Below are 16,401 nucleotides of genomic sequence, written 5' to 3'. Positions count from 1 at the left end.
TTGCGAAGTAAAACGCGTTTCTACTTCACGCCGTATTTTTATTTTGAAAGTCCAAACGACCGATCCGAACCGTTAGATGTTTAATTCATATTGAAATGTGCTTGGAGACCAAATTTTACATTTTTTGGAATTTTTTTACTATTTATTAAGCATTTTTGAAAATTGCTGTTTTGCTGGGAACAGTAAAAAACAGTAAAATTTTCTAGACCATCAGATCAGCGAGTTTCAAAATTGCTTAATAAATATTTAAAAAATTCCAAAAAATGTAAAATTTGGTCTCCAAGCACATTTCAATATGGAGAACAAGATGAACGGTTCGGATCGACGTTTTGAACTTAAAAATCGCAAAATATGAGCGTGAAGTAAAATAATCGCTTTACTTCGCAACTCACCGTAGCCCATCTCATATATATATATATAGGAATATGCTAGCATGCTATGCATAGCATAGAGCCCCTCCATGCAACGCCTTGGATTTTGACTTTTTAAAATCCTAACGGTCGATCCGAACCGTTCATCTTGTTCTCCATATTAATATGTGTTTGGGGACCAAATTTTACATTTTTTGGAATTTTTTTACTATTTCTTTAGATTTATTGAAAATCGCTTTTTTCAGCAAATCTGGACCATAAAAAAACAACAATTTTCAATAAATCTAAAGAAATAGTAAAAACATTCCAAAAAATGTAAAATTGGGTCCCCAAACACATATTAATATGGAGAACAAGATGAACGGTTCGGATCGACCGTTAGAATTTTGAAAAGTCGAAATCCAAAGCGTTGCATGGAGGGGCTCTATTCTATGCATAGCATGCTAGCATATTCCTATATATATATTAAGCAACTATAGCTTTTCGGACCATAAACGCTAAACTATGAGATAAATGTGCGCTAATTTAGTTATGACTGCTATAGCTGTAATAGTTGGCCGCTATTATTGCTACCGCTATGCTACATGTTTTTTTTTTTTTGCGATTTACATGGGTTTCTGTATTTTTGTTCATATTTCTAATACTAAATCCAACTATGTGCTTCTATTCCTATTTGTGATTTAGTCTCTTATTTTAGAATCGAAAAATATTCAAATATTAATTATTTCTTTTGCTGGCACTTTGTCTAGTATTCACTTGTAAAATTATTGTTGTTTGTTTCATTAAAAGTTGATTTTGATTATTATAATATATTAAATGTTCTAGCAAGTATACAGACTTCATTTCACTTTTAAAATCAATTGTTCTTCATCTATTATAATATGTAATACTATGAAATATGAACTATTAAATAATGTTACTTTGTAGGGTTTTTTTTCTTCCTATTTGCTTGATAGGAAAAAAAAAGTATAGACTTGTTAGATTAATTGTCATTTAGTTGTTATTCCAATTCTCGAGTATTGATAATTTGATAATTAGTAAAAATATAGAATATAAATTTAGAAAAGAAAAAAATGCTATGTATGATAGCTTTCGTTATAGCTACGCTATTAACAATAGTTTTTTTTTTTTTTTGATCTCCACATTATGTCGCTATAATAGCTATTTAAAACCTTGATATTTAGCGAAATCATTTATTACATTATTTGATATGATATTTTTGCACAATATTATATATATTATATAAATGAAAAATTAATCTTTAATTTTTCATTTATATGACTATCCCATGATACCTGAATCACAAATATTACCGGATTATTATAAGGTTACGAACATGATACTTCAGTTGAAGTTAAACAAATACGTATATAGCCTAAAACTTTAGAACCAAAGAGAAGCCCGGCACCTCTTCCGTAAATAAGTAAGACTCCAAGACTAAGTCGGAGTGTGTGCGTATGTATCTGATAACTAAGAGACACAATAGCTGACGTCTCATATAATTTCTAGAATTATATGATTTCAAAAATAATAATATATGAGTGAGTCTATGGTACTATGCATATCACGGGTTGTTACCGTGCTACGGCTCTATATTCGAGTTTTCAAATCCTAACGGTCGATCCGAACCGTTCATCCTGTTCTCCATATTAATATGTATTTGGAGACCAAATTTTACATTTTTTGAAATAAATTTACTATTTTTTTAGATATTTAGAAAATCACTTGATCTGAAAATTCTGAACCATCCAAAAACATTGATTTTCAATAAATCTAAAAAAATAGTAAAAAAATTTCAAAAAATGTAAAATTTGGTCTCCAAACACATATTAATATGGAGAACAAGATGAACGGTTCGGATCGACCATTAGAATTTGAAAACTCGAATATAGAGCCGTAGCACGGTAACAAATCGTAATATGCATAGTACCATAGACTCACTCATAATATATTATTAAAATGAGATTAAACTTTATACGGAAAAATATCAAATTCTCGAGACATTGTTTCCTTGGTTCAGTAGTGTAATTATTATTATTATTACTGCTACAACTATTATTCTTCTTATTCTTATTATTATCATTACAATGAATTATTGTTATTATTATTATTGTTATTGCCTTTATATATTGTAATAATTATTATTAATTGTCACATATGACTTGAGATTTGCTTCTAAATTCCAAACACATGAAAAATATTTGGGTTTTGATAAAAAAAAATATAAATGATAAATATACCAAATTATCAAATAACTGAAATTTTATTGTTGTATATGTAGGTTTCAGCTTGCAAGTTGTAACTAATAAATTGGAGGCCGGGGTACAAGCTGAAAAGATCACTCATATAATTAATTATACATATATCCATATCATAGACTCTTTCTTTAAACTATTTTCCGTTCTTACTACACAAAGACTATTTTTAATTTAATAAAATTTGAAGTTGATCATGGCCTAACTCTCACATGTCCCTCAAATTTGGGGATTACTGTTTATTTTTCATGACAGAGACATACAAATAGCTATCAACTCTCACATATACACATCTACACTGTATTTCTCCTAGCTATCAACTCCTCTATCAAATTGCCAAGGTCAGTATAAGACGATCCTCCCTCTTGCACTGCTGCCTTTGCTCTCTTTTTTAGTTCCTTGGCTCGTTTCCTCATCGCCTCGCCTTCAATGCCTTCACCAACGACGCTTTCAATCACATTCTTTATTGTCTCTGCTTCGATCAATTGCCGCTTTTCAAGATATGGATCCTCCTTTACCCCAATCGCTGCTCCTATATTCAGTATCTCCACGATCAGCTTTTCGTTGAATAATTGATCGCCAGCCATTGGCCAGGTTATCATCGGTACACCGGCACTGATTGCTTCAAGTGTCGAGTTCCATCCACAGTGTGTCAGAAAACCCCCGACAGCTGGATGGTTTAATATAAGTAGCTGAGGCGCCCATCCTTTGGTAATCAAATTCCTTTTTTCTTTATGCATTCTTTGCTCGAATCCTTCAAGCCAATCGTTGTATCCATCTTGGTTTGAACTCTTAACAACCCAAATGAAATCCCGATCTGATTCCTCGAGTGCAATTGCAATCTGAATAATTTGCTCTAGAGAGATATTTGAATTTGCTAATGAACCGAAACAGATGTACACCACAGAACCGGAACGCTTGCTAGCAAGCCACTGCACAAGCTCCTTGGTAACAATCGATGTGTTCACCCCACCTCTACTGGATTTCTCAATCAATTCTTCGTTGCACAGCACAACTGGCCCAATCAGCCACGCTTTTCGACCGACCACCTCATGCCAGTGTACCGCGTAATCAGCTTCCAGCTCTAGAAAACTGTTAGTGATCTCACCATAGCTTCTAGCATCCATTTCACTGTTGCGTTTGACGATAGGGAGTATCTCTTTGTTCTTCAGAGGAAACATAAACTGAGCTCGGTGCATCTCCAACTGGTGCGGCAAGCCCGGTATGACAAACTTGTCTGTGTCAACAGGGAGGGACTCTATAATGTGAAGAAGTTTCTCCTGTGCACAACGTGCAAGCAACCCCCTACCATTGAAAACCAGTCGAGGAATACCGGTTCTTGCTGACACATCAGCAGACCAAGTGAAAAAGGTGTCCGAGACAAACGCATCGGGATTTATCTCCTTGAGCAATTGCTCGAATGGTTTCTCTAGCAGTGAGCATGCTTGGAAGAACTTCTGACCTATTTCGGGGAAGCTGGCATCAGAGGCATTTTCTACCCCGTCGGGTAGACCTACCTCAGCAGATGGGAAAGAGATCAAAGAAACAGAGATCCGCACAAGGTGAGCCTCATTTTTGCCGTCGAGGAACTTATTTGTCTGATTGATTATCGGCTCGATGTAGGTGACATTAGCATGTGTGGTTAGGATGGTGCACTTGACGCCGCGTAAGGCGAAAAGTCTCGCCACATCAGCCAGTGGCAGGAGGTGGCCTTGGGCGAGGAAAGGGAAAAATAGTATCTGAAGTGGGGAAGATTGAGTTGCCATGGCAATATTCAGACAATTTCTAACCAATAATACAAGGAGGTTATAATTTGGTCAATACGAAAGAAAATTCAAAGATTAGGTTTCTACCATTTTTAATAATTTAATCTCCACTGCACAGGAAGTTCAAATTAATTGTTTCTAGAAGAACGAGAAATTACGCAAATGACATTATGCATTTTGAATCGATCGAGAAGTGAACATCATTGTATCAATAGTTTTTAAATAGGGACGGTCGTCATTGCTTGCGTTAATGGAAATGCATGGTTTGTAGCTACTGTACCGCTGTACTACTGTACCAGTAAACTTGCTGGAATTATGCAACAATTTTATTTTACTATCAAGGAAGGTAGTGTTATTAAGGCCAAGGAAAGAAGTCTGCTGTTATTCCCAAAACCCACTATTTTGATCCCAACCATTGATCTTTATTGAGATTTGTTCATGAAAAATTTATTTCGTTGAGATTCATGCATGAAAAAGTTTGAACAGGTTTCTGTTATTCCAGTTTACACTGTAAAGTCTCTGTATGATTCTTTAACACCATGTTTGGATGGAGAGTAGAGGAAGGAATAGGAGGTTAAGAATAGAAGGGAATGGAATGGAATAGAAAGAAAGATTAACATATTTAACCTCTTCGTGTTTGGATGATTAATGAGAGAAAATAAATGTAACTTTCTTTTCCGTTTTATTTTTTGTTTGGTTGACTAAAATTTAAGAGGTTAATGAGAAATTCAGTGACTGTTGTAGGTTTGAGGAAAAAATCTTGTATGAGAATTATATATGTAAAATATAGGGTTAGGCATTTGTGTTATTTTTTCTAAAAATATTTATAACAAAATTTTTTGTCATCCGTTACGCTCCAATTTAGAAGGGAAACCGATTCTATTAATTATAATGATACAAGGTTAAATCTTTCACCTCCTATACCCTTCACCTCCGACATAATTTTAACAACCAAACACGATTCAATGAAAAGTTTTTGTTTCTTTCCATTCCCTCCCTTCCTCTACTCTCCATCCAAACAAGGTGTAAGGAAAACAGGGGTAAGAATACAGAATAAGGGAGAGCAAAGAGCTCCTCCACCTCCATTTCAGAATCCTATCTCTGATAAATCCGGAGCATCTATCCCAAATCAAGTCTTCTTGACTATTTAGTTTGAGTCCGTGTCCCCCAGGTACCTGAGGCACAATTTTAATTAATGGACGGGCCCGATTAATTCCAGCTGGGCCAAACTCAATCCGGAGCCAGTTGGGACTGTGGGGTATCATTGAGATTCGTGTCACATGAAAAGAACGCTCTAGATTTGTGACTTGCACCTCAGGTACCTGGGGTGATACGGATGGGCTCACCAGTGTGCATCTTCTATTGGAGAGAGCCGAACAAGGCAAGACGGGCTCTATTACAGTGTAAGCTAGGTGAGGTCCAAAATGCGAAACAAATAGTCTAAACTAGGCTCAATTGTAAAACAAAAAAATAACCAAAAAGAATGTTATTGAGAAAATGAGAAGTGGATGGAATGTTATTGATAATTAGCAGCATAAGTGAAGTGAAGTGAATGGAATGTTATTGAGAAAAAGTTGATGGTCCCAAGGCAAAGATGCCATTTCACTTGAACATATTAGGCGACACGGCTATTGCAACTGGGACACAGTGCAGACACTTAGGGGTGTCAATTGATACGATACAGGTAGGGTGGAACTATTTTCATATCCATACTTACTAAGAATTGACCTTACCTATACTCTATTCATACCCGTTAAGAATTTGCTTTACCTTGCCCTACCCAAACTTGTGAAGATTAGCGGGTAACGAACGGTAGTTGACGAATAACGAATAATACAAATATAATAGTTTTATTATTTTTACAAATAAACTATCAAAATTTATCATGTCATACATATGCAATTACAATTACTAATATATAAAATTAAATTACAAATATACAATCAATTATAACTAATAATTTATTTATGAAGTAAAACAAATTAAAATCACAAATAACTCTTCTAACCAATTCAATTCGTAACTAAATAGCAAAACATTCAAATAAAAAAATAACATGCATACATTTTCTCATGATGTAATTTATTTTATATAATTATTTGTTACCCAACAGATACGAAATAACATTTAACCGTACTCATACCCGTTTATATAACGAAAAAAAAATTCTTATCCATAAACATACCCAATAAGCTAAAAAAAAAAAAATTCCGATTCATACCCGTCTTATCGAATACAATACGGGTAGAGTAAACATATAAACGGGTATGATTGACACCCCTGCAGACCCTCCGTGTAAGAGTTGTCATTCAAGGTGGATGAACCATTTGAAACCAAATCTCAGGAAGGACATTTGAAACCGCTTGTACGTTAGTAATTAGAAAAAATTAACTGAAAAATACAAACTTAAAAAAACCATTAATTAATCATAGAAATAACTATATGTAGCTGCCTATCACTACATAAAGGGCCTGTTCGGCTAAAGCAGAATAGAGAAATTAGAAGGAATTGGTGCTCTATTTCCGCCTAACAGAAACAAAATGAGTTAGAATAAAAGGGTTGGAATAGAGCATTCTTCCTCTTTTCTCAATTCCAGGGAGAAGATGGAATTAGGAATTAGGTTGGAAAAGTAACGAAAAATGACCATTTCTATCATTTATTCTACTGACATGGCAATTTCATCCCCATTTAATATTCTCCCATCATTTGTTCTTCGACACGCTTCCAGAGGAGAAATACCATTTCTCTCTATTTACTCCCGATCAGTATTTCTAACAATATGGTGAGAGATTTGTGAAACTAAGACTACAAGATTGATGGACACAAATTGCTCTTTCAAATGAAATAAATCTTGTTCTTTTCATTTTTTTCTCTTACGTATGATACTTGTTCAAATTATTTTGGTCAGGTTGATGCTTTCTTTTGATATCTTTGAGCAACAATGGTTCTAACTAAGTAAATGATTTGAAAGGTTTTATAAGAAGATGATTTGAATAAAAGTTTTTTTTTAATATTTCATCTTCTCTAATATGTGTACAATGCGATACTTTTATAGAAATCTAATCAGCTATTAATTACAAGTTACAAATTAGTCTTAGTTATCGGAGAGAACTGAAATTACGCTTAGACAGGTGTATAGAAATCTACACTGGGAATGTTGACGCTGTTGGTGAAGAAAGGTGTGACTCTCCATTTGTGCAACAATGGACAACTCCATTTCATGTTTAATCTCATTTATTTTTCGATATTTTTTTCTTGTTCCGTTAGCTAAACAAAAATTGAAAAGAAACGAAATATCATGTGATGATTAATTTTGTTTTTTTGTTAGTTTTATTAATTTATTGGTGCTAACTTTGTTATGGATTTTAATTAATTTGTATTGATGTTTGCTCTGGTTTTATATTTCTTGGAATTTTTTATTTATTTACATTTCATTGACAATTTTCTAGGTAAGCAGTACAAATATATAAAAAAAGTCAATAAGGCTATAATAGTAATTTCTTTATTAATTCATATTTTATAACTTTATATTTTCATAATTCCAATTTTCATTCTTGCCGAATGTAAATGAAATATACTGAAAGAGTGATAAATTTTCAATTCCACATTTCCTCTATTACTTTACTATTTTATTGCCGAACAGGTCCGAAAGGTACAATAACAAACTTTATTTATATATAAAAAAGATAAGACTCAAATCTACAGTACTGTATTTCTCCTAGCTATCAACTCCTCTATCAAATTGCCAAGGTCAGAATAAGACGATCCTCCCTCTTGCACTGCTGCCTTTGCTTTCTCTTTTAGATCCTTGGCTCGTTTCCTCATCGCTTCGCTTTCAACGCCTACACCAACAACACTCTCAATCACATTCTTTATTGTCTCTGCTTCAATCAATTGCCGGCTATCCAGATATGGACCCTCCTTTACCCCAATCGCCGCTCCTACTTGTAGCATCTCCACGATCAGCTTTTCATTGAAGAATTGATCGCCACCCATTGGCCAGGTTATCATCGGTACACCAGCAGTGATTGCTTCCAGTGTTGAGTTCCATCCACAGTGTGTCACAAAAACCCCGACAGCCGGATGGTTTAATATAAGTAGCTGAGGTGCCCATCCTTTGATAATTAAATTCCTTTTTTCTTTATGCATTTTTTGCTCGAATCCTTCCAGCCAATCGTTGTATCCCTCTAGGCTTGAACTCTTAACAACCCAAATGAAATCGCGATCTGATTCCTCGAGTGCAATTGCAATATTCATAAATTGCTCTAGAGAGATATTTGAGTGTTCTATTGAACCGAAACAGATGTACACCACAGAACCAGAACGTTTGCTATCAAGCCACTGCAAAAGCTCCTCAGTTCCAATCGATGTATTCCCTCCTCTGTTGGATTTCTCAATCAATTCTTCGTTGCACAGCACAACCGGTCCAATCAGCCACGCCTTTCGGCCAACCACCTCACGCCAGTGTGCCGCGTAATCAGCTTCCAGCTCTAGAAAGCTATTAACGATCTCACCATAGCTTCTGGCATCCATTTCATTGCTGACCTTGAACATAGTGAGCATCTCTTTGTTCTTCGTAGGAAACATAAACTGACCTCGGTGCATCTCCAATTGATGCGGCAAGCCTGGTACGACAAACTTGTCTGCCTCATCAGGGAGGGACTCTAAAATTTGATGAAGTTTCTCCTGCGCAGAACGTGCCACTAACCCCATACCATTGAAAGCCAGTCGAGGAATACCAGTTCTTGCCGAGACATCAGCAGACCAAGTGAAGAAGGTGTCCGAGACGAATGTATCGGGATTTATCTCCTTTAGCACTTGCTCAAATGGTTTTTCTAGCAGCATAAAGGCTTGAAAAAACTTATGACGCATTTCGGGGTGGCTGGCAAATGAGGCATTTTCTAGCCCGTCTGGTAGGCCCACCTCAGCAGAGGGGAAAGAGATCAAGGAAACAGAAATTGGCACGAGGTGAGTATCATTTTTGCTTTCAATGAACTTATTTGTCCGGTGGAATGTCGGCTCGATGCAAGTAACATTGGCAGGGGTGGTAAGGAAGGTGCACTTGACGCCGCGTAAGGCAAAAACTCTCGCCACATCAGCCATTGGCAAGAGGTGGCCATGGGCAAGGAAAGGGAAAAAGAGTATGTGAAGTGGGGAAGATTGAGTTGTCATGACAATATTGAGGAGTGTGATTTAGTCAAATAATTTCCAACCAATTATACAAGGGAAGATCATAATATGGTCAATATAAAACTTGGAAATTTCAACAATGTGACAGGAGAAAGATCAGAGATTATGTGTCTGGAGTGGTGTGTACCATCTCGTGGTCCCCACTGCACATGAATTTCAAATCGTTTCTAGAAGATTATGGAATTTGAAGGGTTGAGAGGTGAAAACATCACGGCATCATCATTTTCAAATAAAGGACTCCATGATTTGTGCCTTTTGATATTATTTTTGGCAATCATAAGTGGAGGTTGTGGACTTTGGTCTCTTTTAAAATCAGCAGAAAAATTAAAAATTTAAAAATTTCTCTGTTTATTAATTTTTGTGGTCGTCATTGCTTGCGTAACGCATGAACAGTGATGATCGTGATCTTTTATGGTTGTATACTTGTATTATCAATGATGTCTTTTCTGATTTTGATATATAATTTGTACCTCCTGTACTGTACCGGGAAAATTTCGCATCAGAGAAAATTCCAGAGCCAGAAAAACCTAATTCAATTAGTAGCCAGCAAGTTCGCATTTTCTTAATTGCGTACCATTGAATTTAAATAAAATTAAATCGAAATATCCAGAGTTTTTTAATTAAATAAATAGAGTACATCAACCACGCCCAAATTTTTATTAATATGAAAGTAAATAAATAAATATCAATAATGGGAAAGAGATTGACGGAAATTCAATATATAGGAAAAACGTGATAATCCATAACGTCCAGTGAACGTTATAGAGAATCACAGCCTGCTTAGAGGAAAAGATTAACCCCTAACTAAATAGCGAAAAAAGGGTACTTCATTGTCTATCACGGCGAGAAAAAAATAAAAATAAAAATGAAACTTCATTAATTGTCTAACACGGCTAGGAAAAAAAAATCCACACACCTGGTCCCCATAACCCACACGCACCATCACTTTCTTTCTCCTCTTCATTCTGGAATTTTTTTTTCTGGCCGTGATAGACAGTGAAGTCCCTTTTTGCTTTTTTTCGCTGTTTAGTTAGAAGTTAATCTTTTTCGCTAAGCAGAATGTGATGGTCTATAATGTTTTCTAGACGTTATAAACTATCACGTTTTTCTTATATCTCGAATTTCCTCAAATTCGTTCTCTATTATCGATACTTTTATTTATTTTTCTATTAATAAAAATTTTGGTCAACCATGCGGCCTTTTTTTCTATCTTGTCAACTAAAGAATTCCAACATTCTATTGGTAATTTTTTCCAATCTAAGAGTATTCCTTAGGATGTAACTAGTAATTGAGTAGTATTACACTAAAAAATAAAGGACAATTGTCACACCCCAAATCCACCGGGTCTGACAGCCTGCCGCGTGTATTTATCTAGTGTCACATATACACGCAAGGCAGTGGATCTTTTATATGCATTACCAATATCCTCATTTGCTGCGTCCGTGTAATGAACCTGAAAATAATCGGGAAGAGGGGGTGAGAATAAATTCTCAGTGCGAAATTTGCCACAGTTTAGATTATTGGACTTGCAATCAAACTCCATATTCAAAAATGAAACCCAAACCATAGCAATTCAAATCAATTCATATTCATAATTATAAAAAGGAATGCGCATGCTCGACAACAAATAATAAAACCGGATCACGGTTCACGGAATTTCCAAGGTGAATTTCAAACACAATATATATATTTGGCTTAACTCGACACATTAGGGCTTGTAACAACTACAGATGTTCTTTCGAGCTGGACCTTTATCAAACCCACATCTGTAGGGTTACAGACGCCTACAGATGGCCAACCAAGCTGGACCCTTTATCTGACACCCATCTGTAGCTGTTTGGCTTAACCATATCCTAAGGTCTGGTTACAAGTCACCTATACAGGTCAACTTGACACAAATGCAATCACACGGAATCAAAGTCAGCCATACTGCTCGACCTTGCAATTTCATTCAAAGAGAACCAAAGTCGGCTACCAGCCTTGCAAAATTCATTAAACAGATCAACGGATAGGTCACCGTCACCTGAATCCAGCCACCTAAACAGGTCGGCCTGGCAAATTCAGAAACAGATCAACGGATAGGTCACCGTCACCTGATCCAGCCACCTAAACAGGTCGGCCTGGCAAATTCAGAAACAGATCGACGCATAAGTCAGCAGCGTCACCTGAATCCAGCCACCTAAACAGGTCGGTCTGGCAAATTCGAACAGATCAACGCATAAGTCAGCAGCGTCACCTGAATCCAGCCACCTAAACAGGTCGGCCTGGCAGATCCATTCACGTATAGAACAATTAATAGAACTAATCAAATAATAACCATACCAACATGCCAATTTACCTTAACCTAACAATTCAATCATTCTCATTTATGCGACAATCAATATGCAGCATGAATTTCAAAGTATGCAACAATTAAGCATTCAACATGACAAACGAATAAACAGTTTAATTCCTGAAAATAAAGTATCAAACAAGTCCAAGAATCCCGCACCTGTTTACGACGAGCGTATATCGCGCTTACGGTTCAGACGTCTCGAATGGTCCCGCAACGTCTTTCTCAACCGAGCCTACACCTATATTACATATATACTTGCTTTTAATCATTGTTCGGCAATTGATACCCTTACTTGAGTTATATGAGTTGCTTTATACTTTTCTGAACGAAATCCATATACCCTTGTCATTCGTCTTTATTACTCACACCTATAAAATTCATCCCGTTTACGTTTGGGTCCTATAAACCATATACAATTCTAATTATGCAACCTTTTGCAAGAATACCCGTTTAATCATTTCTCATCTTACTAATTAAGTTTTCATAACGATTTGGTTGGTTGTACATATATAGGGTTTGAGAGGTAACCCAACGATTTATCCAAGATACTATCCTTAAATCAATTTGAAACCAAAATAATTTCGGATTTGGCAAGAGAGAAAGAAATCTTACCAATTAACACCTCTAATTGGGTTGGATTGGACTAAACAATTCACAAATTTTTCCCAAAATTCGGATGTGGTTCAAAACCCTAAAATGGAAATATGAAATTGAGATGAAATCGAGAGAATAATCGACAAATAAACAACGAAGAAGCTCAAAGGAGAGGGATTACTCACAAATGATGCACCAATTTCGGGTTTAAGCAAGAATCGTAACAATGGCGAAAATTTGGGTTTTGAGAGGGGGAGAGAAGAGAAATGAGTACCAATGGGAGAGTTAGGAGAGATGCTCGGCCGACTTCTCGCTTCCTTCTTCACTTTCTTGGGAGGTTCGGTGGTTTGAGAGGGAGAGGGAGCTCTCTCTCTCTTTTTCTTCTTCCTTTGGTGGAACACACAAGAGAAAGGGGAAGGGACGGAGTGGGAGAGAAAGAGACACAGAAATTTTACTAATAGACCCTTGTTTTGTGGGATGAAACGTTACAACGTTTTAGTAAATCGTTATGACAATTCAGCTGGTGAAAAACGCATGAAATAGTGTATAAAACGCATAATTTGGTGTATAAAACGTTATAACGTTTTCTGAAAACGTTATGACGTTTTAATTAAATCCAGCCTTCATAAAATTGCCATTTTTAATCAAGTTTTACAGTGAAAAACGTTACGTAACGTTTTAAAAACGTTATAACGTTTTACGAAAAAAAAATTTTTTTTTTTTTTTTTTTTTTTTTGTACAGATGTAACAACAATTTTATAACTAGATAAGTTAAGAGGAATCATCTCACTCTTAATATTATAAATCTTAAGTTCTCAAAACCTGACAAGAATAGTTAGAGAGCTTCCACCATAGATTCTTTAGCTTCTAAGGAGTAATGTGTTATCTGCAAAGTTCAAATTCAACACATCACTTATATATACTCTCAAAATTACCTAAATCTTTTATGTATCTAGCCTATAGTGCCCTTATGAGAATTTTATTTAATGTATCAGCTACAATGTCAAATAAGAAAGAAAATAAATAATTTCCTTATTGTTAAGTCCCTTTCGCAACTAAAATAATTCTCTAAAGTATTACTAAAATTAGCACATGTTCTACTTCTTTCAAATAATTTCTTAATCCACCTTTAAAATTTATCTCCAAAACTCATTTCTCTAAAAATGTCTAATAAAAAGGACCAATAAATCCTGTCAAAAGTATTTTTAAAATCCACCTTTTATTTTACTTTCTGATCAACCAATTATGCTTCTTCCCGTTCTCTGTCTCTCCAGATCCACGATTTGAAGAAAACAATTGAACACCTTGATCTAGAAGTAGGGTGTAAATGAATCAGATATGATATGGATAATTAGTGATGAAACTGTATTCTTATTCGTTATATTTATTTTTTATTACGGATACAAATACGGATAGTTTTCAAATACGTATATGGATTAGATAGCTTGAGTAAGTTTTCCAATTTGAATCCGGATAAAATCGGATAATATCCAATCCATGTACACTCCTACCTGAAAGCACGGGAATAGCCAGTGCTGTAGATGGCCAAGTTGTTTCCTTTGCCGAATGTGCCTGCCTGAAGTAGACCCGGATTCAGTGCATATGAGCAAGATGGAGTGGCTGATCGGCTGCGCTACTTGAGAAATTTGATGGCAATGTTGAGCGCACCTTTTCTCTGGCAACCTTGATGGACTTCGGGTTTGCATAATCAATCACGAAGTTCCTTAACTCTTTCTTTGTTGTGCCTCATTTTGCAGCTGCTGATGCAAGAAGCTAGGAGGACCAATGTGGAGGCTCCGCTGTGCATCGGAAACAGATAAGGTGACACCCAAGATGTACCGATCCAATGAAGCTAGTCTCTATGTTGAGCTTTCTCAGTTTCATCGCTTTGTCAGTGAACTTGAATCTTTAACTGGTATGATTGTTTATATGGTGACATGACAACGGCGGGTGCTTGGCATAGTGAGTTGGTGGTGCTGGGGTGATCGGAGGCGGGGCTTCTGCGTGACAGTGATCTTCTGTACTCTTGTACCCGTACTTCATTAATTAATGAAAATAGAGCCTTATTGTTGTATTTTTATAAAAAAAATATATAAATTTAATGAAACTGTTGAGAAATAAGTTTTAGAATAATTGTGTCACACCTCTGATCCGGAGGTGCGACAATTGTACCACGTCTATTTACCATCAATATACATAACATAAGGCATGAATCTTTTTATACATTGCGAATAGCATTCATTATTTTTGCCACATTTCAATTTATTTACAGTAATTATCTGATATTTTATAGTGGACGGTGCTAGAGATATAGTCTCCGCACCATGTCAGATATAATAAACTCAAATCTTATACCTTTAGGTGGTCCTACTGTCAATTATAACTCCAAAATCGTTCCTCTATCTTCGTCTAACAAACCTATAAATCTCACAAAGGGAAATAGGTGATAAATAATAAAATATTTCTCATTATTGATTGTCACTCAAATTATTGGATTCGAAATAAATCCATATTTAGAATGAAATCATCGCACAAGAAACCAATAGTTCATTTCATAATGACGAATGCAAATGCTCAATAACAGTATCCAATTGAACAACAAAAATTTCATAAATAAATCAAAACTCTAAGGATCTTATCTTAATAAATGGTTTGGGCTAAAATCTTTACAACTACTAAGTCGAGTAACGTTTTTTTTTAACTTTACAATTTATACTCTGGTAACACTAACAGATATCATAAAAGTTATCTGTCGTGTCTAGCTTATATTGTTCTAACTATCTTGACAATTTGTTAACAGAAATAATACAAAATCAATATCACAATACTGTCATTATCGGACAAAAAAATCAATGGTAAGACAGTTATCACAATTCATTAGTCTCACACTCACAATTCACACTTACTCAACATCCTCTACCCAACCGGTACTAGATTTAGTTGGGGCCATTCACCATATGCGCATAAGGGTCCTGGAGTAAAGTCTATTAGCTAGCTAGACTTCACGATATAGTAATCATTTTTCTCCACTATATGGAAGTTCAAGGATTACAATATTCAATATTCAATCAATTCAATCACTGTGATCTCCATCAATCATTTGCAGTAAGAATCAACTAATCGATAAACAATATCAACATAACAGTCAACATACTTACCTGTAATTCAGTTTTAATTGTATTGGGCTATGCATATGATGCAACAGTTTAATCCATGCTGTCAATAAAATATTCTTAATCATGATTCTTATACTAATCCAATAACCCTAAGCGAGATCACTAACAGTCTTTCATTCCTAAACCCTTTGTATCGTCATCTTATATGTTAATTATGCCTATGTCAAATACAATACATATATTCTGATCAATATATATGATATTTTTGTATAACAAAACAATTTGCTTGTTTCAAATTCAAAATTACAAAAACTTATATGTATATCATACTAGTTCAAACATAATCTTTTAAGTTGCCTTTAGAAATTACTTACAAAAATTTTACTTCCCAATTCAATTCATACGGATATATTCTTACATCATTTATCATTTATCATTTACCATGAGATTAGAACAAATCCCAAACTAATTTCAATCATAATTACTCTTTTGTACAAATTACACTTCCAAAGCCCCACGACATCGATATTCAACAAATAGAAACACTTAGTTATGTATAAGTAACACAATATTTCTAGGATATATATATATATATATATATATATATATATATATATATATCGAGAGAGAGAGAGAGAGAGTAACTAATGTGCATTCGTATGCATATGATCCGATATGCATACGGTCCAAATTTGAAATTTTAAAATCCAAAACGTCGATCCGAATTGTTCATCTTATTCTCCATATTAATATGTGCTTGGAGACCAAATTTTA

General features: G+C 35.1%; 2 protein-coding genes across 2 annotated transcripts; both read right to left on the bottom strand.

The window, feature by feature from the left end:
- Positions 1–2,797: 2,797 nt before the first annotated feature.
- Positions 2,798–4,618, bottom strand: LOC144546722 (putative UDP-glucosyl transferase 73B6). The gene has a single exon (XM_078295270.1). It carries the CDS (start codon positions 4,390–4,392, stop codon positions 2,920–2,922), a length of 1,473 nt encoding a protein of 490 aa, XP_078151396.1. The 5' UTR covers positions 4,393–4,618; the 3' UTR covers positions 2,798–2,919.
- A 3,357-nt stretch (positions 4,619–7,975) lies between these two features.
- Positions 7,976–9,715, bottom strand: LOC144546721 (scopoletin glucosyltransferase-like). Its single transcript, XM_078295269.1, has one exon. It carries the CDS (start codon positions 9,562–9,564, stop codon positions 8,092–8,094), a length of 1,473 nt encoding a protein of 490 aa, XP_078151395.1. The 5' UTR covers positions 9,565–9,715; the 3' UTR covers positions 7,976–8,091.
- Between the last annotated feature and the right edge of the window lie 6,686 nt (positions 9,716–16,401).

Source organism: Carex rostrata, chromosome 30 (genome assembly GCF_964058835.1).
Source record: "Carex rostrata chromosome 30, lpCarRost1.2, whole genome shotgun sequence".
NCBI classification, from domain to species: domain Eukaryota; kingdom Viridiplantae; phylum Streptophyta; class Magnoliopsida; order Poales; family Cyperaceae; genus Carex; species Carex rostrata.
Note: the sequence above shows the minus strand (reverse complement) of the source record. Positions and strands in the feature narration are given on the sequence as shown.